This window comes from Trichosurus vulpecula, chromosome 6 (genome assembly GCF_011100635.1).
Source record: "Trichosurus vulpecula isolate mTriVul1 chromosome 6, mTriVul1.pri, whole genome shotgun sequence".
Lineage (NCBI taxonomy): Eukaryota > Metazoa > Chordata > Mammalia > Diprotodontia > Phalangeridae > Trichosurus > Trichosurus vulpecula.
Genome location: NC_050578.1, coordinates 231,569,749 through 231,594,295, shown reverse-complemented (window position 1 = coordinate 231,594,295; position 24,547 = coordinate 231,569,749). Strand labels below are relative to the sequence as shown.

The window sequence follows — 24,547 nt, the reverse complement described above, 5'->3', positions numbered from 1 at the left end:
AGTTGGGTTACTCATCGCTTGTTCATCCCCTCACTCCTGTGCTTTCCCTCCCCACTCACCCCTCCCCACCATGGGGGGCCAAGGCTGGTGATTGAGTGCCTTGAGTATTTAAAGAGGACCCTGGGATTCTCTGCCTTAGTTGAACACACAGAGACCACCCAGGGAGGTAAGTGGATACACAGAGAAATTTACATTCCTGTGTAATGAATGAGGAGGGTGGGTGTGCAATGAAAAGTTTTGGCTATTGGAATGTGATTAGGTGTTCGGCAGGGGGTACACAGAAATGGTTCTGCTCCTGAAATACGGGACTGTTTCAGGCCACAAGTTCCAAAACAGCCAAGTCTTGGAGTGGGGGATGGGGGTGTGGTTAGATGTACTCGAATGGGGTAGAGAAGCCTTGGCAGGCTTCAGTGGGCTCCGCAAAAGCCCCTTAAAAACCTATTGTCTTTGGTGAGATGGTGGGTTAGGGAGGGTCTCTGGTTGGTGTCTATGGCTTGTTTTCATAGTGAAATGAATTCTTATCCCCTCGCCACCCCTCCATAGAGTGAAATGTCACAAACCGGAGGGTAGTTGTACAGTAGAGGGGCTAACACTGGATTAGATTACCAGAAGTCATGAACCTTAGCCCTGCCACTTATTAGCTGCTGACCTTGAGTGAGTCGTCTTTACTTTCTATCTCAGTTTGTCAGTTTCCTCATCTGTGGAATTCACGTAAGCCCCGCCCAAACTCTCTATGGCGGAGTATCAAAGGCGGTACTAGTACAGAGATGTAATGAAGTACATGCAAATAGCCAAGGATCCGGGATTCAAACCTACTTTTCTCGTCACTTTGGGTGACACCTCATTGGGCCTTAGTTTCCTTCACTGCCAAATGGACTAGATGATCTCTAAGGCCCCTCCTACGATTTTGGGGCTAGTCTTATCCTGTTAAAAAGCAGGTTCTGGGCCAGGTAAGGGAATGACAGAAGTAATAGAAGCCAGTCTTCCTAAAGCATGCTCAATAAAGCCTCAGGCACCCCAAAGAGCACTGGGGTTGTGGTGAAGGTGGGTATGCCTGGACTAGGCACATCATTGCATACATGCAGATTTCCAGGAGCTTATCAACAATGAACTGACCTTTCAAAATAAGAAGAGTAAACGAAACTAGGGATAGCATTCAAAAACCTTTGCTCTTTTGAAATGTAAATGGGATGTTAGTTTGGAAAAGGCTTTTGAGATTGTCTCCTCCAATCTCTTCACTTCACTGAGGAGGACCGTGAGGATCTGAGTGATAAAACTACCTCTCAAGGCATCATAATGAGCTGAGAGCCAAATGAAAAGCTTTAATTTGAGGCTAATTTGAAGCCAAGGGCCAGCTGGCAGATTCTCATCATGATTTAAGTTAAAAATCATCCAGAAAAATGACCCCATCTAAACTCTAAGTTTTGCTAGCTGTGTGACCTGGGCAGATAACTTCACATCTCTGATCCTCCGTTTGCTTATCTTTAAAATAAGGTTAATAAATAGTGCTTACCTTCCCAACCATGCAGGATTATTATAATGGAAGTTCTCCGGGAATCTTAAAGCATCACATTTGTGTAGTTTATTACTGTTTGTGATGTCAGGCATTACATTTATGTAGTTTATTACTGTTTATAAAATGCTTTCTTATAAGCCATTTTCATATGAAGAAATTCTTGAGTCAATAAGTGATTTATTTGCCCAAGACCTCACAGTTGGTTAGTAGGAAAGCCAAAATTTGAACATGGGTCCAAGTTTCAATCCAGTGGTCTTTCTGGGGCCATAAACTTGTTTTTTAAAACTAGTTTGATAGCTGTATTTCAAAATAATTTATTTCCTTTGTAATCCTTTAAAAATTTATGCATTTAAAAACATTATTCTAAGAAGAGGGGGTCTATAGGTCTCACCAGACAGTTTATGAATATCTAGGGGAAAGGGAATAAACATTTATAAAGTACCCACTATGAGTCATGCACTGTGCTAAGGATTTAATAAATATTTCATTTGATCCTCACAACATCCTTGTAAAGTAGGTCCTGCTGTTATCCCCATTTTATAGTTGAGGAAACTGAAGCAACCAGAGGTTAAGTGACTTGCCCAATGACACATAGCTAGCAAGTGTCTGGAACTGGAATTGACTTCAGATCTTCCTCACTCCAGGCCCAGCCCTTTATCAACTGTGCCATCTAGCTGCCTCTGTTGGGTTTTAGGAGAAACAAAAAAAAGATTTCTGAGAGAGACAGAGAGACAGAGACAGAGAGAGGGAGAGAGACAGAGAGAGAGAGAGACAGAGAGAGAGAGAGAGACAGAGACAGAGACACAGAGAGAGACAGAGAGAGAGAAAGAGAGAGAGAAAGAGAGAGAGAGAGAGAGAGAGAGAGAGAGAGACAGAGACAGAGACAGAGAGAGAGAGAGATTTTCAAGAGGGAAAGAAAATTAGGAATCAGTAGCCCTGGGATTTTTGTCTCACTTTTGACATTTACTAGCTACCCATAAGTCACATGACCCATTGGTAGAAATGGTTTGGAGTCTCCGTCCCTTGACTCTCAGTTCACTGAACATCAATGACTTCATGTGTAAAATGAGGATAATACTTGCTCTGGTCTATGTCTTATCTGATAATCTGAGAGAGAAGACATCAGAATAGTTTAGTGGATTGAGTGCTTAGCTTAGAATCAAGAAGCCTTAGAATCAATTCTCACCTTTGTAACTTTTTAGGTTATTGACCTTGAGTAAGCCATCTAATCTTGTTGTGTTCAAGTAAATCCTTGGGACTTATCTATGGAGTAAGGAGTAAATCTGGGTATTAGAAGGCATGACAAAGTAGAAGATATGGGATAATTTCCTCAAACATTAAATATTACTGAACAGGGAAGCTCAGTTTCAGTAATAACATTGCTGGAACTTAGAGGTTCTTTTCATGAAAGAGGAGAAATTTATTTCCAGTCAACCAATCAACAAACCTTTATTAGGGACCATCCATGTGCTAGGTACTGAGGATATAAAGACAAAAACAAACGATACATTTGAGTCCTTGCCCACAAAGATGTGTCAGTGATCCTCAGCAAAACAACATGTTCTCAGATGAGTACACTTGATGCACACATACCTATTTGGATGGTCAAGGAAACTCCTTGAAAAAACTTTCGACCAGTGCAAATCAGCACCTTCTATGCAGCTTCAGAGTCTTAAAGAGTTGTCTGGTGTACTGAGAAGTCAAATGACTATCCTAGGGTCACAGTTGTGTAAACAATAGAACTTGAACCTAGGTCTTCTTGACTTTAAGGCTGGTCCTATAACCAGTATTCAACATTATTTTATTTATACATAAAATATATTTAGCTGTTATTTTGAAGTTGCATCCAACTTTGTTACCCCATTTAGGGTTTTCTTGGCAAAGATATGAGAGTAGTTTGCCAAGATGAGGAAACTGAGGCAAACAGGGTTAAGTGACTTCCCCATGGTCACACAGCTAGTAAGTATCTGAGGCTGGATTTGGACTCAGGAAGATGAATCTTCCTGACTGCAGGCCCAGTGCTATATCCACCATACCACCTATACATAAATATAAGTTAATTTAGTAGAGGCTGCATAACAGTTTCCTTTGTCCAACCCAAGAAGGGCTTGACAGAGGTAGGAGCAAGTCTACAACTGCTTGATTCTCTGTCTTTTACAGGGGGTGATGTCAGGCTCATCCCTACAGTAACTGGGATATATGTGTGTGACACGGTACCAGTTCCGATGTCCTGAACTAGAACAGTCAGACTTGGCAGGAGGGCAACATTTGTTTGTGCTTAGAGATAAAAGTGAGTGTTAGCAGCGTGACATTTCTATGAGACTCTTATCCTTATTCATCCTTCTAGTCCATGAATCTACGGTTTGGGAAGTTTCGTTAGTCCTGTGAAGTTTGGATTCAGTCAAAGGGCCACACTTCAGGACCTAGAAGACATGTGGCCTCGAGGCTGCAGCTTCTCCACCCCTGGTCTAGTCTGACACCTCATTTTCCAAACCTAGAACTAGACCTAAAGAAGGAAAATGACTTGGCCAGTGTCACACAGCAAAATAGTCATAGAAATGGGGATGAGAGCTCAGTCCCTTGACTCTGAGGTCCAAGGTTGATCACAGTTTGTTTTGCTTTGTTTTTTTTTCCAGTTCAGTTTGGAAAGTTCTTAGAAATCTTCTAAATTCTAAATCTTCTAAACTATATCTATAAATTAGGAAGTCAAGGCTCAGAGAGGGAAGTGACTTGTTCAAGGTGACACAAGCTGTGAGGAACAAACGTGGGATTTGGTTCCGGATCCTCTGGAATCTGAGCCAGTATCCAAACTCAGTCCTCTAACAATCCAGCCATCTTTCTATTACCTTATACCGCCTCTTCCTCTAATTCAGGACTCCACGTAAAACTGAGTTTCTCGGGTCCTTCTCATTGTTTGTTGGTTGGAAACATGGTGTTTCTTAAATCCGATACATGTCTTTGGGACGTTGGTATTTTTGCTATGGCTTAAAATCTTCCCCTGAGTTCATGCCGAAGAGATGACACAGGATGGAGGGTGACCAAGGGGAGAATAAGCACTGAACTGCCATGGACAACTTTTTGTGCCCAAAACACCTTCTCTAAATCTACTATACCTATTGCTTAAATGATTGCCTACTATATCCTGACCCAGGAGAAATAAGTAGCTGTTTTACTTGCAATATTTAATTATTTTCAAGAGGAAGCCTCTGAATATTTTACCTTTTTTTTGATTTTCTGAAACAGAGAATCTTAATATTTAAGGTATAAATATTTCCTACTAATTTTAATTCTAATCCAAATTAATTACATGTAGCATTATTCCAAAGCTAATCATCCCCGCCTATGACATTTTTGATGGCAGTTTAACTGTGAGTTAAGAAACTGGTCCTGTTAAAGGATTTAATCTCATTTGGACTAGAATTGAACATTGATGCCAAAGAAAATCCAACTAGGAAGCCTAGGGACATTCTGTCCCCTCTCTATGTGGTATTAGAGCTCACTTTTTTTTTCAATTCTCATACTCCCCTGCTCAGATTCCTATTTTCATCTTGACCCAAGACCCTGTTGATGACAATGTGGACATGTCTAAAACCAACACAGAGTGGTCTGAGGGTGTAAGGGTGTTTGTGATAAGTGTGACAGATGGAACTCAACGACAAACTGACCTATATTTGGTGACCTACGCTAGCCATATCACACTGATAAACAAATGGTGTTTCCATCAGAACTTGGCCTGGAAACTCCAACATTCAGAGCCCAGTTGGAGGAATGTTGAGATGCAGGAATTCCAAAGAAATGCAACAGGCTTAAAGGTCCATGTGTGCATGCCAGGACCCTAAACGCCCTTCTAAATAAATCACAGCTGCTTAATTCACTCCTGAAATTACATTTATATGAGTCCCTTGCATTAATATAGCAATTATACCTTTTAAATTGCTTGGACATATTGTCTTTTTGGAGCCTTATAATAATTCAGAGTAAGGTAGGCAGGACAGTTTATTATGGTATTGTTTGGGAGGGGTACATATAAGGGAAAGGGTCCAAATCAGTTAAAAGGCTTTCCTAATATCACATAGCTACTCAGTGGTGGAGACAGGACTAGAACCCAGGTCCCCTGACTTCCAGTTGAGCATTCTGCCCATTACACTAACTAACATGCTTCAGACTTGCTGGCTTCAAAATATGACATGATTGCTATTGACTGTTTTTAGTCTCTGTGGATACATTCCTGTCTGCATGCATGGAAACTAACACCTGTTCAGTACAATGTTTGAAGATTCCCAATTTTTACTGCTTCTCATGCATGGACATCAGAAATTGGCATCATTTCGGAATAATCTTGGATGTGATACATTATGTGATGGGGGATGTTCTACTCATTTTGAAAAGCATGTTGCCAATCATAGTCCCCAAGAGGCAGATCCATAGCCCATTATCTTTTAGAATGTGGAAGTGAAATTCATACCGTAGATCTGAAATGAGAAATTCTATCTAGGGTCAGTTTGTAAATTTCCACATCATTAATCTCATCAATTCCACTGTCATTTCTGGATGAAATCAATTTCATTTCTCCTTCATTTTACCTTACTTTGAAAGTTGAGAGTAAAATAAGCATGAACAAAAATATATTGTTTTCCTATTCTCCTGAGTAGTTTGTCATCTTTCATGATAGAAGGTTGAATCTTTGATATAGAGGTGATAGCTGACAGGTGTATCCCCAAAATGAATTAGAAGGTAGTGTGAGATAACAAAACAAGCATTTTAAAAGGATTTGGTAAACCAGGGTCTGGTTTGGGGATTGACTCTGTCTCTAGCTAGTTTTGCGACCTTGGGAAAATCAATTTCACCCCCTCTGAGACTCAGTTTCTCATCTCTCAAATGAGAAGATTGGGTCAGATAAGCCCTAAATCCCCTTCCATCTCTAAACTTATCATTTACTCGAGATCCAAAATAAACAAGTGGCAAGACATATATAAATAATACACACATAAGAGAAAAATAGTTGGCTATGGACAAGGCAATTTTCAGTAGAAACAAAATTACTTCCTTTTTTGAAGGTGGCATTTGTTACTATTTTTTACGGTTTTATGAAGGAAAAAAGCCATGCCTCTGCCTGTGCTAAGATTTTGAAGAGGCTGAGAATGATAAATTCTCATAATGTCTAAGTGTTCAAGCCACTTTGTGGTTTGTCTTTGGTGTTATATTTAGAAGATCATTCCCTTCCCGTCTTTGGGTCAGTGAGAAGGGGTGGATGAGACTTGTACTTATTACTTAGCTACAAAAACTTAAGCTTTGAAGTGAATTTTAATAAATATTTAAGCATCTGTTATATGCAATGCACTGACTTTGTGCAATATGATCTGGACAAGTTGACCTAGGAGTAGTCAATGATACTCATTAACTATTCTAGGGAAATGATTTCCTTCCAAGAAGAGAAAGGTCAGAGCCAAAAGCTCAGAGTGGTCTGATAATATGCCATGCAAATGACAAGCTGACATTCCAGGCACTCTGGTATAGTGCAAAGAGCCCTGTAGTCAAGGGATCAAAAGACTTGGTTGGGTTTGACTCCTGGCTCTGTGACTAACTGTGTAACCTTGAACAACTTACTTTGTATCTTCAGATCCCCACCCCCCACCCCTCTATCTCTCTCACCCTTTACGCGCGCGCGCACACACACACACACACACACACACACACACACATCAAAGTCTGTCTCTCTCTCTCTCTCTCTCTCTCTCTCTCTCTCTCTCTCTCCCTCTCTCTCTCATAGATCCAGTTCCTGTTTCAAGAATACTATTATGAATGATATTATTTCATACGATAAATAAGAAGAATCAGTATTGGGAAAAGCAAAGAAATCGAGACAAAAAATTATTCCCTCACAGCAAGGAATATTTCAGAATCTGTATCAAGAATCTGTTAGTTCCATTCTAGCCTGAAAGAATGGAAAATGTAATTATATTGTTTAAGAGAGAAAATGATTTTAAATAGTTCTCTCCTCAACTAATGCCATCTGCCAAACTTAGTACTCAAGTATAGATTACAACAACAGTTTGGTAATCTGTACAGATAAGCAGATCTCATGTGTCTTATATTTTAAAAGCCTTCACAGCTGTATAGTGTTTTATACCTTTCCAAAGTACTTTCACTCCATTGCCTCATTTGATCCTCATAACAACCCTGTGATGTAAAAAGAGCAGAGATGATCATTTCCATTTTACAGGTGAGGAGATTGGAATAATTTGCCCAAGGTGAGTGGGGATTCATTGTGTCACTCTAGCCTTGTGAAGAAAGGAAAGCATTTTTGTATATCAGATTTAACACATCGGATATTTTAAAAATCAAAGTATTTTCTTAGCTAGATAAACTAGAGGGAAAAGATGGCTATGATGTAGCTTATTTCAAATCATAGAATCTTGAAAAAGATGTCAGAGGTCATCTTGAGCCTGAACAGTTTCAGTGACAAGGAATCTTTTAGCTTCTGCTTGAAGACCTTTGGAAGCAGCTTATTGAGTTTTGTTCAGTTGTGTTCAACACTTTGTGACCCCATTTGGTGTTTTCTTGGCAAAGATACTGAAGTGGTTTGCCATTTCCTTTTCCAGCACATTTTACAGATGAGAAAACTGAGGCAAACAAGGTTGTGATTTGCCCAGTCATACAACTAGAGTCTGATGCCAGATTTGAACTCAGGAAGATGAGTCTTTCTAACTCCAGACCCAAAGCTCTATACACTATGCAAATTGACTTGTTGGACAGTTCCATTTATTCCAATTGTCCAATTCTTTGATGTTTTGAGTTGAATTATGCTTCTCTAATCATTTTCACCCTTTGGTCTTAATCTAATCCTACTTTCTAGGGTCAATCGAACTGGTATAATCCTCATTTTGTATGCTAACGCTTTAATTTTTGGATTGAATGAGGTAGTGGAAAAAACACTATTGGATTTTGGAATAACAGGACCCGGGGCTGCATTCCTTCTCTGATATTTCTTATCCAGATGACCTTGGGAAATCAGTTAATTTCTCTGGGTCTTGATTTCCTTGTTGAAGAATAAAATGCTTGCTAAGGTCTTGTCTGTCCCTAAATCTATAATCCTATGAATTCAATCTTTGGTTGGAGCTGAGATTTACTCGTTGAGACAAACTCATATGGAGAAAAGTGATCTTACAGAAGAATTGATCCACTTCTAGTGTTGCCTGAAAGTATGTGTGTATGTGTGTGTGTTCCTATAGGTTGCTTCTTGAATCCACTGAGAACCTTAAAGATGCCAAACTGGGGTGGAGGAGCAAGCTGTGGGGCCTGTGGAAAAACAGTCTATCATGCGGAGGAAATCCAGTGCAATGGGAGAAGTTTCCACAAGACTTGCTTCCACTGCAGTAAGTTGGGTGACAAACTCCTAGGTTCAGGTGGTGCTTCCAAATCTATGTTGGATACAATTAATTAATTAATTAATGGAGCCAGTGAAAAAGCATTTATTAAGTGCTTATTATGTATGTCCTTATCACTGACATATTAAATGGTAGAAGGTGGTTCGAGTTCTTTTTGCCTAACTAGATTGTGGAGGGCCTCGGACAACAGGCTAAACAGTTTAATCTCTATGGCTCAAATGTAGCAGAGGGGAAGAGGGGAAAAGGAAATGAGCGTTTGTATAGTGCCTACTATGCACTAGGCACTGTATTAAGTGCTTTACAAATATTGTCTCATTTGATTGTCAAAACAACCTTGCAAGGTAGGTGCTGTTATGACACCCATTTTATAGTTGAGGAAATCAAGGCAAACAGTGGTTAAGTGACTTGCCCAGGGTCACACAGTCAATAAGTATCTTGAGGCTGGATTTGGAACCTAACTCCAGGTCCATTGTTCTATCCACTGTATCACCTAGCTGACCAAGAATTAACACAGGCTTCGGAATCAAAAGACTTGAGTTCAAATTCTGGATGTCCTATGTACTTCCTAATGATGTGACCTTGAACCAAGATATATCACTTTTGCTGGCCTCAGATTCCTCATCTTTCAGATGAGGTATTTAGACTAGTCAGTCTCCAATGTCCTTTTCAGCTCTTGAGAACTTTATCATCCTGTCCTGGTGAACGGAGAGCTGGCATCCAAGACTGGTAGACTTGGGTTCAAGTCCCTCTTTGGGATATATGACCCTGGATGGAATTCCCTTAACCTTTCAGTACTTCAGGCAATGCATTAAGAGTGTAAGTTGGGAAGATGGTGCTAATGTGCATTAGCAAAAGAAGTTTTTCACATGGAACATCCTACACATATACAGTTCCAGTTCCAGCCCCCACCCTATCTTATGAACTTTATTGGGTAGATAGTAGGGGGGACTACCTGCCCTGTGTCTTGTAGAAGATGTCAGCTGGTCCCCATTTTATCCATCAATAAACCAGGGCTTGGAGAGATGAAGACTTGCCCAAGGTGGCCCAGATAGTAAATGGCAGAGCCAGCATTCCCATCTAGGCTTTCTGCATCCAAGTCCTTCAAGATGCTCTCTCTCTAAGGCCCTTTTCAACTCTCCGAGCTCCTCAAAATCTCTGAAGAGCTGCTGTGGATTTCTGTGATAGTAATACAACTAAGGGACATGTAAGATGACTTTAGAAAACACTTAACCATCCTACAACTCAAATCATTAGCAAATCTACACCTGCCCAAGAGTGGGTCTTTTTCTATTTTATTTATTTTGTTCTGTTTTAAATTCTCATTCATCAGTTCTGCCCATCTGAGGATGTTCATCTTTAAAAATAAAACAGCTAGATACTTAAGAAACTCCTGGTGTGAGCAGGTGGTGGGGTAATCTGTTAATCCAGCAACTGATTCCACTTTGGGCACTGGTCCCTAGGATTCTCCTGGGATTATTAGCCTATCAGGTTATTCTCACAGGTACCAAATATGTCACTATGGCTAGAAGCTTAGAGTGATGAGAAAGCCAGCACATGTCTTATGCAAATGTTATCATTTACCAGTCCCATCAGTGCAAATTTGGTCATAAACCAGCCCCTAAGGGAATGAAGGAGGCCCTCCTTTCCAAATTTCTCCTCAGCTACTGAGTCTCCCCCACCTTGGTAGGCCTAGTTTCAAATTTAGCAGGCCAGCTCCTGGCAAACCTCTAATTCCTCTGTGCTCCTCCTAGGCTGATAAGTTATGCCATATCTGGGAGCTATTTTAATAACACTTCAAAGGCTTTAGCACCATTTGTTACAGGAAAAAAGATACTCCATTACAGAAATAGGAACACTGCATCTACCCCCATGGCTTCCATTATCCTTTACCTTCCTCAGTAAATACAATTATCATTTTAAAACTGGGGAATAAATGGTCATTCTCAGGTGATGGCAGATTACCAATGTTTTTAGTTTTGTGATGAAAGATTGTTTATTAAAAGTCATCTCAGGTGTCATACAGAAACATTTCTATGATGATAATCCAGGTTTCAACAGCTCTAGTGAGACCTTGATGGATTTTGCAAATTCCACTCACAGAATCCTGGAATCTCAGAAGTGGGAGGAGCCTTGTGGGTCATCTAATCCAATTCATACCCCACCCAAGAATTCTCTCAACCAAAAGAAATACTATAGGATGGCAAAAATTCATTTTTAGCCTGTGACAAACAAGGCTTTTAAGGAGAGCTTTGTCTCTCTTAATAAATGTTTGTTGATTAATTGATGATACAGAATAAAAGACTCCATATATTTGGCATATTCTCCTTCTTAACCTCCACCCTTAAGACTCAGCTCACATGTCACCAGGAGGTCTTACTCTGGTCCCACAGCTACTAGGGCCATCTACCCTAAAGCTATCTACTCCATATGTCTCTTATAAGCAACAACTTTTGTACATGTTGTCTCCCCCAATAGAACAGTAATTAGGCCAATGTCACTGGATAACAGAATGTGTGAAGGAGGGAGTTTGTGCAAAAAGACTGGAAAGAAAGGAAGGGACCAAGTAGTAAAGGGCTTTAAAAGCCACAGAAAGGGTTTTCTGTTTAATCCTAGAGGTAATAGGGAGCCCCTGGGTTTATTGAGTAGAGAAGTGACATGGCCCAACCTATATTGTAGGAAAGTCATTTTGGCAGCTCAGAGGAAATGACTCAGAATGAAGAGAGACCTGAGGCAGAGGGACCAACCCAAAGATTACTGCAAAGGTTCAGTCATGAGAAGATGAGGCCACATAAGGGTGGTGGCTATGTGAATAGAGAGGAGGGGACATATATGACAGAGGTTGTAAAGGTAGAAATAACAAGATGTGGCAATAAACTGGCTATGTGAGACAGTAGTTGAGGATGACACTGAGGTTGTGAGCTGGGTGACAGAAAGATTGGTGGCATCTTCCCTAATAATTTAGGAAGTAGGGTAGAGGGAAAGTTTAAGAAGAAAGATAATGAATTGTTTTGGACATGCTGAATTTGAGATGCCTATTGGACAACCAGTTGGAGTCATCCAATAAACAGCTGGTTATATGAGACACTCAGGAGAAAGGTTAGGACTGGATATGAAGATCTGGGAATTATCTGCATAGAGATAATAATTGAGCCCACAGAACTGGCTTGTGAAGTCAAATTAGTATAGAGGGAGAAGAGAAGGTCTGGGACAGGGACTAGGGGACCCCCAAGATGAGTAGACATTAACCTAGATGAAAAACCAGTAGTGGGGACTAAGAAGTGGATAAGTAATAATTTATCTCATTGGAACTGATAAGGTCACGAAATAAGATAATGTAGAGAGAGGAAAGGAGGACCCAGGACAGAGACCTAAGAGATACCCACCATTAGTGGGCATGACCTGAAGGAAAGTCCATCAAAGGAGACTGAGATTGAGCAGGAGAACCAGCAGAGATCAGAGACCTAGAGAGAAGAGTGTATCTAGGGGAAGTGGGTGATGGTGACAAAGCTTATAAAGAGGTCAAGAATGGTAAGGATTGAGAAAGGGTCATCAGATTTGGCGACTTAAAGATCCTTAGTGACTTTATTGAAAGCACTTTCAGTTGAATGATGATGTTGGAAACCAGATTGCAAACAGGGGTGGATTCAGTCAAAGGGCTGCACTTGGGGACCTAGAGGGCCACATGTGGCCTCAACGCCACAGATTCCCCAATCTAGTGAGAAGAGAAGAAAGGGAAGCACTGAGTATAGACGGCTTCCTCAAATAAATAGCCATGAAGGGGAGGGGAGATTTAGGATGATAGTTAGTGAAGATGGACCAATCAAGTGAGGGTTTTTGAAGGATTTAGATGGGCATGTTTATAGGCAGATGGGAAGGACTCAATAGAATGAAGGTTGGAGAGAAAGTAGGGATGACAAAGCAGGGCTATCTTTTGGAGAAAACAGGAAGTGATGAGATCAAAGATGCATATAGAGGGGTTTGCCTTAGTAAGGAGAAAGGCCGCCCAAGGAGGATATAGTGGGACAAAGAGATATGAGTGAAGTGAGATGAAGATGAGGGAAGAAGAGAGAGCTCTTGGTGGATGGCTTCAATTTTTTTCAGTGAAATATGAGAGGAAGTCCTCAGCATAGGGGTGAGATGGGGTGCTATGCAAGGATTGTGAAGGAATGAAAAGATTTATAAAAGTTGCAGTGGTGAAGAGGTGAATGACTTGGAAGAAGGAGGAGGGAAAAAGAGACTAACCATCTATACAGTCCCTACTGTGTTCCAGGCACTGTGCTAAGCACATTGTACAAATATTAACTTAGTTGATCCATATTTTAGGGAGATTTAAAAGGATTGCCATCATTCAGTCAGGGCCCAATTAAGATTATGTAACATAAATTCATAGTGATTACAGTCAGCACAGTTCCGTGACTTTTTACAGCTCTAATCAGCAGTGTGTGAATAGAAGTGAGGGCAGTGGATGGTGGTAGTAATTCGAGACTGCAGTTTGGCAAGGCATGATTGGTGACAGTATAAGGAGGGGAAAGAAGTCAAATGCAGAGGGCAGTGTCAAGTTGAACTCATTTACTCTTTTGGAAATGTCCCTTTTTAAAAGATATTCAATCTCAATCACTGAATGCCTAAACTTGTGTTGCCTCTATCATATATCTATCATAGATTTGTTTGGGTCCAAGTTCTGTCACTAATTTCATTTTTTTGAATGTCAAATTTCTATTTCCTCACATAACTCAATGTGGGTTGAAGTGGCAAGTATACCAGTGTTATTTTAATGTTAACGATGATCATTCAATCAACTGTGAATTATCCATGAAAATATGAAAAAAGTCTTAAATTACTAATAATAAGAAAAATACAAATTAAAGCAAATTTGAAAATCTGAAATTTTACTTCAAACTCAGTAAATGGTTAAAGACCCAATTTAATCCAACAAAAAATAGCAGCAATTCTGGTTGGATGGGCTATGGGAAGACAGGCACACTTTACTGTATTGCTCGAGTTGTAAATTGATCTAACTGTTCTGACCGATGATCTAGAATCATGCAAGAAAATTAACTAAACTTCACTCTGATGAAGCAGTCACAATACCACCGTCCAACTGGTGCATTCCCAAGGAAGTCAAAGACAGAATAAAAGACTCTGTATCTAATGAAATATCCGTAGTGCACTTGTGCGGTACCAAAGACCTAGAAACAAAGTGCCTACCCATTACTTGGCCAAACAAAGCGGTATATGAATGGAATGGAATGTGTTTGTGCTGTGAGAAATAATTACTATGGAGAACTGAGAGACATCAGAAGATTTGAATAAACTTACACAAAGAGAGGCATGGTTGGGAGAATACTTTGTGCAATGATTATAATAATGGAAACAGAAAGGACACTAAAAGGAAGCCAAACTCTGAGTGATTGGAATGACAAATCTTGGTCATTGGTAATGGTTAATGAAACGCATCACCTCCTCTCTTCAGAGAGGTAGGGAGGGGACAACGGGGGAAGAATATGGCGTACACTGCCAAATACAGTGGTTTCCCCAAACCATTTTTCTTTGTTACAAAGAAAGATTCCATTTTGGGGGGACAAAGGAGAATATCTGGAAATGATAGCAATATTAAAACAATACAAATTAAAATGCATTATTAATCTGTGGAAACAAATAATAGGTGTCATTTAAATAGAACTTTAAGCAAAGTAATTTACAAATATCTCACAACTCCCTTGGGAGACAGAGGCTGTTATTATCCCCATTTACAGATGAGGAAACTGAGCCAGACAAATGTGACGTGACTTGCTTAGGGTCACAAGCTAATAAATATCTGAGACCAGATTTGAACTCAGGTCTATCTAACCCCAGATCCAGTGCTCTATCCACTGCACCACCTTCCCAATCACTAATGCAAACTTGATAATGAACTTATTTTGAAAGTGACTGCTTAGGAGGAGGATGATATTCTGGCACAAGCAGGACCCCTAATACCAAGTTTCCTCTTTCAGTGGCTTGCAGGAAATCTCTGGACAGTACAACAGTAGCAGCTCATGAATCTGAGATCTATTGCAAATCATGCTATGGGAGGAAATATGGCCCCAAAGGAATTGGATTTGGACAAGGTGCCGGCTGCCTTAGTACTGATACCGGTGAACATCTTGGATTGCACTTCCAACAGTACGTTAAAATTCTGTCACCTCTCTCTCTATTTTGTTGATGCTGTATTACCCAATTATTAGGGCACTTCATTTAGTTTCCATAGTGACGTTTTCTGGAAGTGGAAGAAGGGACTGTAGTGTTGACGGGTCTATAATGGGAATAGTCAATTTGACCAAGTTTTTTTTTAAACAATGTTTCATTTTTCTAAAGACTCTCTAAATTATCTGCCATTCTAAAAGGCAATTACTCTTACACAAGGGCTCTTGGTTTGCATGTCGATGGAGAACCTGAAATGCCCGGACTCTATGGGGTTTGAAGGCTTAGAGACCTTCACAGCTTCTCCTTTTTTAACCTTTGGGAGATTAAATGTCAATCACATTAATATAGCTAAAGTCATTACTGTATTGTGTATTCTTATCTTATACAAAAATCTCCTCTCTGGCTCCCCAGATTTTCAACCCTGGGTCATAAGATGAATAATTACAAATCATTCAAAAGGGTGGCTCTGTAGGGATTTTTTCATATCCTAAATAAATAATCAGCTGCTTTCCTAGTGACATTAGTATAATAGCTTTGGGAAATCTTTGCAGCAGTTTGTAACCAATGTCAATTAGTCAGTCAACAAGCATTTATCAAGGACTAATTGTGTATCTGGCACTGTGTTAAACAATGGAGATATATAGAAAGGCAAAAACTTGGTACCTTCTGTCATGAAGCTCACGTTTTAATGGGGGAAGACAGACAACATGTAGATAACTAAGTGCACACAAGATGCTGTGTGAATGGGAGACAATCTCAGAGGGAAGGTACCAAGTGCTGTACTAGGAAGTAAGAATACAAAGATAAAAATGAAACAATCCCTGCTCATAAGGAACATAAATCTTATTGGAGAGAAACTATGTATGTAGAGATAAGTGAAAAATGAAAGGCTCATCACTGGACAATAACATAGGTGGGGAAACTGACCTAATTCATCTATACTAGGTGACTTGGAAATGATGAAAAGGGTTCAATTTACCTTTCTCAGCTATTCCCAACTCAAGCACCCTGTAGTCCAGTCAACTTGGACTACTTAATTACTCTCATTCCCTAGACACATCCAGTACCTCTGTGTCCTTGGCTTAGAATTCCTTCATCATTCCATTTCTCTCTGCCTGTTGAAATCTTATCCACCTTTAGACAGCTGGCTTCCAAGTTTCTTGAGCTGGGCTGCCTCTTCAAGGAAGTCTTGTTTGCAACATGAAGAAATTGGAATCGATGATTTCAGATGTGCCTTCCAGCTTTGACATACTATCCTTCTAGAATTTGCTGATTCCTCCAACCAGAACTGAGCTCTCCTCTTCTTGGCTGCTGGAATACTTTCTTTCTGTTAGCATTGAATGTCTAGGCTATAAGCTCCTAGGAGGGGTAGCAATCCAGGCTACTTATCTTTGCACTGGCTTCAGTACTTGCATGACACTTGCCCAAATGAAGAAATCTCAGACCATTTGAAGATTGTATATATTACAACAACAACAATAATGTTTATATGGCCTTTTGAGGTTTGCAAAGCATTATGCACACATACATATGCACACACATATGTATATATTTATACACACATACATACATGTGTATATACATATATATAAACATATATACAGACATATATCCCTTTTGATCCTCGCAGAAACTCTTTGAGGTAGGTGTTATTATTGACCCTGCTTTATAAATGAGGAAACTGAGGCAAACAGGGGTTAAGTGACTAACCAGGAAGGATTTTAACTCAGGTCTACCTGTCTCTAGGCTTTAACCGTTAAACTACCTCACTGCCTAAATCCATACCCCTTCAATAGTCTAGTCCAAAAATTTAGGAAGGAAAAGTAGTAACAAGTACAAAAAAGGATATGAAATCCTGAAATTTAAGAGAAGTCTCTTTTAATTACCTGATGTTCAGTTCCAGAATGGGGTCTCTACTTGGAGAAAAAAGGATTGCATTGAGAAGGTTCCTATTGTGTTCTTAGTTTTGTTATTGCGATGGTATTATAGGAAGAGTCAGAAAGCCTGGTCTCTAGTCTTAGCCTTGGGATTTACCAGGCATTTGTCCTTGGATACTTTAAATCTCTGAGCCTCAGTTTTCTCATCTGTGAAATGGGAATAATAATCCTTCCTCTACATGCTTGATAAGGTTGTAGTGAGGATGAAATATTTAACATTTGTGAATATGCTGCTTAGCTGTAAAGTTCTGTATGCTAGATCAGATGAGTTTAATAATAAATGCTTGTTGATTGACCTTATAACCGTGTTATTATATTACCCATTTGCTTTGTTTCTGGTCTCCCATGCAGGATCCATCCTTTGAGTAAAATATGGCAGACTGGATTGCAAAGAGAAATTCTACACTGTTGCTTTTGGACATGTACCATCAATCCATCCTCATCCTATAATAAAGTTTTCAAATTTCTCTTTAGAGAGGAAGACAGAGTGCTTCAAATCACTATACACATAGAAATAGGGCCCCAAGCTAAATAAGAAAAACTAGAACCTAGAATCATAGAATATTAGAGTTGGAAGGGACCTTAAAAATCATCTCCCTCATCTCCATCACTTTATACAAGAGATCACTAAGGCCCAGAGAGGAGAAGGGAGAGTCGGTGGCTGAACCAGGCCCAAGATCCAGGCCACCTGATCTTTCTACTATAATGTCTGTCTCAGGAAATTAACTATCTTTGGTAAAATGCATATTGGTATATCGTGGACCACTAACCTGTCTTTTTTTCCATTAGGTCCCCAAAGACAGCTCGGTCAACTACCAGCAGCAACCCTTCCAAATTTACCCCCAAGTTTGGTGAAGTGGAGAAATGCCCTCGCTGTGGCAAATCAGTCTATGCTGCTGAAAAGATAATGGGCGGTGGCAAAGTAAGGAGGACCTTCTTTCTCTCTTCATTTTTGGTGGCAAATATTTTTTGCTTGAATTTGGATTCAAGAAACCAGGGGACACTGAAAGAAATTCGTATTACCAATTGTCTATGACTATCATTCTGAAACATATTCTGAAGTATGGAATTGAGTTAACATTTTTTGGTTTGGGGATGGGGGGAGAAGGAAGGCTTTTATAATGTATGATTGTTGACTCTCACCTCTAATATAATTTTAGAGTTAGGCATCAAAAATAGAAAAGAAAGGCCATAACTAGTAATTCTGGTATTTGGGGCAAACACCACAAAATATACCAGCCCAAGGCAACAGGATCTCACAAGAGAAAACCCTGTAGTGGGGGGGGACAGATGTGAGTAGAGCACCCTGTGATGGGGATGGCTGAGACCCTGGAACTTTTCTCCCCCAACCCCCAACACCCTACCCCAAGTGGAGAATTAGGAGAGGCTATTGCTGCAAAAGCTGCAAGTGGGGAAGAACTCACCTGAGTTATGGAAAGTGGGAAGGAAGCATATCAATCAACAAGCATTTATTAAGTGCTAATGGGATACCAGGTACTGTTCTATATATTGAGGATACAAAGAAAGAAGCAAAACTGTCCCTGTCCTCAAGAAGTTTACATTCTAAGGGGGATGGATTAGTATAATTGCTATGGTATAGTATAATAATATAATATAATATATCTTCTATGGAAGATATACAAATTACATACAAAGTAGATAAGGTAATTTTTAGGGGGGAAAGCACCAAATAATAGTAGTTAGAATTTATATAGCACTTTAAGGTTTACAAAACACTTTATATATATAGCACATATATATGGTATATATAGCACATATTTATGGTATGTGTGTGTGTGTGTGTAAAGATACATGTTTTTTATTTGATCTTCACAATAGTCATGTGAGTTAGGGGCTATTATTATTTGCATTTATGGATGAGGAAACTGAGGCTCAGAAAGGATAATTTATTTACTATTTCACAGCACATAAATATCTACGGCAAGCTTTGAGTTTGGGTCTTCCTCCTTTGGAGTCCAACATTTTATCCATAAAGCCAACTATCTGCTCCACCTTGGGGGAAAGGAAGAAGGGAACGTGGGGAGACATGGGACATCCAGTATAAAGCCAACTATCTGCTCCACCTTGGGGGAAAGGAAGAAGGGAACATGGGGAGACATGGGACATCCAGTTTCCTATTTTAACTAATTTTTCTTTTTGGGGGGAGGGAGGTGCTGTTCAATACTTTTTTCTTTCTATTTAAATAATATTTTATTTTTTCCCAATTACATGTAAAACAATTTTTAACATTCATTTTAAAAAAATGAGTTATAAGTTCTCTCACTCCCTCATTCTCCTCCTCCTTAACTTCAAATCAAAGTCATCTGCAAGTCATGCCATCATTTCCCTGATGTCATGGTCCTCTTCAAGAATGGAGGACAAACACAACCCTGAGTTAACTAATTATTCTTGATAGTTACCTCACAGGTTTTTTTCTTTGAAGAACACTTTATAAGTCTCAAAAGCAGGTAGATAGATAAAACATTTAATTAGCACTTACTGTATTCCCTACTCTCATTATATTCTAATGGGGGAAGAAAACACATAAAAGGGAGCGAGAAAGAGGGAGTAGGATGGATGGAGCTAGGAATTTTCTGGTAAAGGTGCTGGTGAGGAGGTATAACAGTTCTGAAAGTGAGAAATGGATCTGGGGATGCAGCGAGCATCCCTTTGGTAGCTTATAAAATGGTGGTCCAAGCCAGGACTTACCAATCAGAGAAGAGGGCTGCAAAATAAAGGCATCTTCAGAGTGAGAAGGCTGCTGGTATGAGATGGAAAAATATAGAGAGTCAGGAATGGAACTTGGAGGCTCTATTAAGTGAGTTGTGCAAATTGCTGTGAAGACTTGGAATAAACCAACAAAATCATTTTGTCTGAAATATCCAAATAACTAAAGCAAAGATATTTCATTGGATTGAATTGGTTGATGATTGGCACTTTTCCTTTCATCATGGATACAAGCTTAATTTGAAATTCCAACTCAATGTCATATGCTTGCCAAATACTGTCAGGTTGTTTCTTGGATGATAAAACTAATGGACATGTTTGAACCGAGTTAACCTTCCTTGCTAAAACTAAACAACACCTTTACTCATCACTTATTTCTAAATTTAATTGGATTCAGCTGGATTTTTCTTCTGAGCCCATACTGGTCAATAGACACCTATGTTTTCTAAGGACTGGTTGTATCTTTTCATAGGGCTTCAGTCACTGTCCTGCAGTATGAAAAGCATTATTTGCCTAGTTATTTGTGACATCTTTCCTTCTACTCCTCAGCCATGGCACAAGACTTGCTTCCGCTGCGCCATCTGTGGGAAAAGTTTAGAATCTACAAATGTCACTGACAAGGATGGAGAACTTTACTGCAAAGGTGAGTGAGAGGAGAGGAATGTCAAGTTACATCATGGGCATCTCTGTGCCAGAGGGCCTTCTTTGCCTTCCTGTCAAGGAAGCTTTCTGAGTAATCATAGAATTTGGGTTCTCTGATGAGGGCTAAGGCTGCGTCAGGGGACAGGACATGTCAAACTCAATACAGTTTTAGTCATTCCATCCATTTAATCCCTTACCCAGAATCCAGCCTAGTATCATACTTTGGGTGTGTCAATAGGGGGAAATTAATTGTTACCATGACTGGAGTTGGTCAAAGCCTCATTGAAGAGAAGCAGATGATACATTCACAGGCCCTAGCAATTAGCACTAAAAATGCTCTGAAGCTCTGTCACTATGATGAAACTCCACATTTCCATCTCCTTCCTTCGGGCTACCTGTGCCTTGGCAACAACACTCTTTCTCCTTTCATACACCCTGCCAGCTCCAATCTCTTGCCCTCATCACTGTCACTACAGTACCACCCTCTTCAAGAAAACCCAGTCTTCTCCTAGATGGAGGAGAAAAGTGATCATTGACTAACTTGTCTCAAATGTCACATCTTCCCTTCATTTCACCTACATTGACATGGGCTCCTTTGATATCGTCAGTGTGGGAACTCCCTTCCTGAATCTGATTCCAGTACATCCACTCCTTCTCAACCAGTGTAGATATTTTTTCCCTAAACCCTCATAGGAGTTAGAGATGGAGGAGATCTCAGAAACCATTTGACCCATCCCCCCTCTCACTTTACAGAGGAAGAAACTAAGACTTATGGAGGTAAAGTGATGCTACAGGTCACACAAGTCAGTAAGCATCAGAGGCAGAATATGAATCCAGGTCCTCTACTTCCAGAGCCACTGACCCAAGTTGCTTTCTCCAGAGAAGCCTTCCTCTGGTTCTTTGATTATTTCTTATATATCAATGAATCATTGGGGCTGACTCTTATGTGTTACTCTCACTCCATGGCTAGCCCATCTCTTTTGTGCTCATAGATGGTCTTTTAATGTATTCTACATCATTTCCCCAACAGAAATCATTAATGACAATGTTGTCTTCTAGTCACAGTCAACATGGGCTGTATTGCCCTTTGAGTCCCCCCATACCTAATTCCAAGTTAACCTCAAAGGTTCTTACACAACTTAAAGTTTGTCCATTTTGTTTCACCCCAAAAGTGAAATGCCCCACAGAGTTTAGGCCTTTAAGTCAGCAGTTTCACTTCTTGTCCACACCACTAAATACAAGTTATAGCTACTGGTGGGGTTAGGTGCCATGATTTCCTCTTGGCAAACTTCCTACACTGAAATTTCTTGCTGTAAAGTAGGCAAGGGCTTGCCAGTTACAGATTCAGTTTAAACCTTTTAAATGGATATACAGGTAGGTCCAATTTTAAGAAAAAACATTTTTTTAGATACGGGTAGATCCAAATTTAAGAAAAAAATTTTCAAGATATAAATAGGTTTAGTTTTAAGAAAATTTACCCCAATCTACACAAAAGAAACAAAAAGAACACCAAAAACCCATGGCTTTGGGGGAGATCATTTGCATTACCGGAGCCCCCTGAGGTTTTAGTTTGCCCAAGTAGGTGTAAAGAAGTAAAAAGAGAGGGTCCTCAGCACTATGGAGTATATAGTTATAGATCCCAAGACTCTCATCATTCATAAGGAACAGAATCTTGGAATTCTAGCATTCACTGGGAATAGAACCATAGAATACCAACCAGCATTCACAGATATTTTCAGGAAAGTACCTATTGTGCAAAGTGTATTAGAACTAACGGATAAAATGAACTTACTGAATTAGGATGAAGTAATATCATTGACTAAGCTGTTTTCTCTTTTTCCACATTCTCATCTCTTTTCTTTCAGTTTGCTATGCCAAAAATTTTGGCCCCACAGGGATTGGGTTTGGAGGTCACACAAAACAAGTGGAGAGGAAAGAGTGAAGTATGCTGAATTCTGGGCATTTGAGTATGACTTTTCCTGGTACAAAGTTTTGATAAGCAATCTCACACGGAATGACACCTTTTCCCAATAATCATCTTCGAAAGCTGGAGAAGATTTCTTTTCAGAAGCAGCCGATGTACTAAGTGATGCTAGGAAAGTCTTTGGAAGAAAATTAATGTCAGTCTATTATGTTACAAATAATTTAATTCTTGGGCTACTTTTGGGATTGATAAATGTTAACTGGTGCCAGAGGATGTCCTGGTACATTTCTTAAATTGAGTTTTTAATGGGGAATAATTTTTCAAGAGAATGTGGAAACACATATCCTTTACAGTCAGTCTCAGTCAGGTGTCTGGTAATCACAACCATGGGAAGTGAATGGGAGCTTTGGAAGTTGCGAGCCTAATGTAAAGATTTCCTTGCATATGGTAGGTGTTTAAGAAATGTTTGTTGAACTGAATTAAAGAAAAAATAAAAGAGGAAAACAGTCGACTAAGGAAAACAGTAGAAGATTCGAGTCACTTTCCCAGCCTACCAGCTTGGAGAAAAATTCATATAAGGGTGAAGAGATGAGGAGGTGAGGGAAAAGAGAAAATACGGTTCCAATTTTTAAGCAGAAAGTTAAAAGCATGCTGTTGTTGGAAAGGAAATATTTATCTCATCCACCAGATTTTTAATCCTGCATGTTTCTTGAAAACTCAAATGATAATAAATGGTAGATATTGTTTACTTCACAAACCATTTTAAAAGGCTGTTCCTTTGTTCTTGGATTTATTCTCTCATTTAAATGTCTTTTATTTCAAATTATTAGAGCTGAGATCCAACTGCAGCTGGTTATGAAATTCTTTCCTCTCTTCCGTTACTCAGAGATGTATGTGTATGTGTATGTGCATGTGCGTGTGCGTGTGCATGTGTGTGTGTGTGTGTGTGTGTGTGTGTGTGAGAGAGAGAGAGAGAGAGAGAGAGAGAGAGACAGACAGAGACAGAGAAACAGAGAGAGATGATAGAAAATAGAAGTTAGGAGACCTGAATTTTAGTTCTGCTTCAACTACTACATCATTATATGACCTTGAGCCCATCCCTTCTCAGCAGAAAGAATTTGGTAAGAGGAGTGGTATACAGAAAGGCTGGAAAGGTAGATTAGAGACAGGCAGTGAAGGACTTTAAATGCCAGATAGATATCATACCAATCAAACTTACCAAAGAATCACTTTATAGAGCTAGAAAAAAATAACAAAATTCATCTGGAAGAACAATAAAAAAATGTGAAGGAAGGTAGCCAAATTGCTTTCCAGTTTTCTCAGAAATTCTTGTCAAATGGTGAGTTCTTGCCCCAAAAGGTTGGATTTGAGGGTTTATCAAACACTAGCTTCCTATGGTAATTTACAACTATGTATTGTGTACCTAATCTATTGCACTGATCCACCATTATTTCTTAGTCAGTACTGGATTGTTCTGATGATCATTGCTTTGTAATATAGTTTGAAATTTGGCACTGCTAGGCTGTCCTCCTTCACATTTTTTTATTGATTCCTTGTGGGAAGAGTAGAAAAAGCAAGAGCAAGCCTGGCACCTGTTGTGGGTAGAGAATGACCTTGCTGGAATGGATACCCTGCATGGTGAAGCAATGTGAGGAAGCAGTGCTGAGGTGGAGCCAGCTGATGGAAGCCTATTGAGTGTAAGCTCAGGAGCTACAAAATGATCTACTGAGCAATAGGGAGCTACTAGAAATTCTAGGCAGAACAAAGGAATGTGTTAGAGGAAATAATCTAGCATTTGTGTATCAATGGAGTGGAATAGTATTAACCACTTAAGAGGTTGTTCCAGTAAACTAAATGTGAGGGTAAGAAGTAAACATCAAAGATGATTCCAAGAATCCAAGATTTCCAGTCCAGAATGGGGGAGATGGGAAATGGTAGTGTTACGTTGACATAAAAGAGGAGCCATTTGAGGAAGAGGCAGGTCATGGTTTAAAATAGACACGGTAACACTGAGACAACAAAAATATTAATTAAAATAAAATAAAAATTTTAAATCCTAAATGATATTATTCTGTGTACAACTGGATATAATCCAGGGAGCTACTAAAGGAATGGAGCTGTGAACTTGAGTCCTCATAGTTTGTGGAAGTTATTTAAAATGAGAGCACAGAGAGAGGAGCAGAAAATTAAGGGCTAAATTTCAGGGTATGCTCACATTTAAGGAAGA

General features: G+C 39.6%; 1 protein-coding gene across 1 annotated transcript; it reads left to right on the top strand.

Annotated features, from left to right (window-relative positions):
- On the top strand, positions 1-23,080 carry CSRP3 (cysteine and glycine rich protein 3). The gene is made up of 6 exons (XM_036764911.1): positions 1-166; positions 8,749-8,892; positions 14,901-15,069; positions 17,817-17,949; positions 20,304-20,397; positions 22,262-23,080. The coding sequence occupies exons 2-6, from the start codon at positions 8,781-8,783 to the stop codon at positions 22,336-22,338; spliced, it is 585 nt and encodes a 194-aa protein (XP_036620806.1). The 5' UTR covers positions 1-166; positions 8,749-8,780; the 3' UTR covers positions 22,339-23,080.
- The last annotated feature ends 1,467 nt before the right edge of the window (positions 23,081-24,547 follow it).

Excerpts from the sequence above, each read along its gene's own strand:
- CSRP3 (XM_036764911.1), top strand. The coding sequence starts at position 8,781 with ATGCCAAACTGGGGTGGAGGAGCAAGCTGTGGGGCCTGTGGAAAAACA. Across the intron at positions 15,070-17,816 it reads CTTGGATTGCACTTCCAACA|GTCCCCAAAGACAGCTCGGT; the intron begins GTACGTTAAAAT and ends TTTTTCCATTAG. Across the intron at positions 20,398-22,261 it reads TGGAGAACTTTACTGCAAAG|TTTGCTATGCCAAAAATTTT; the intron begins GTGAGTGAGAGG and ends CTTTTCTTTCAG.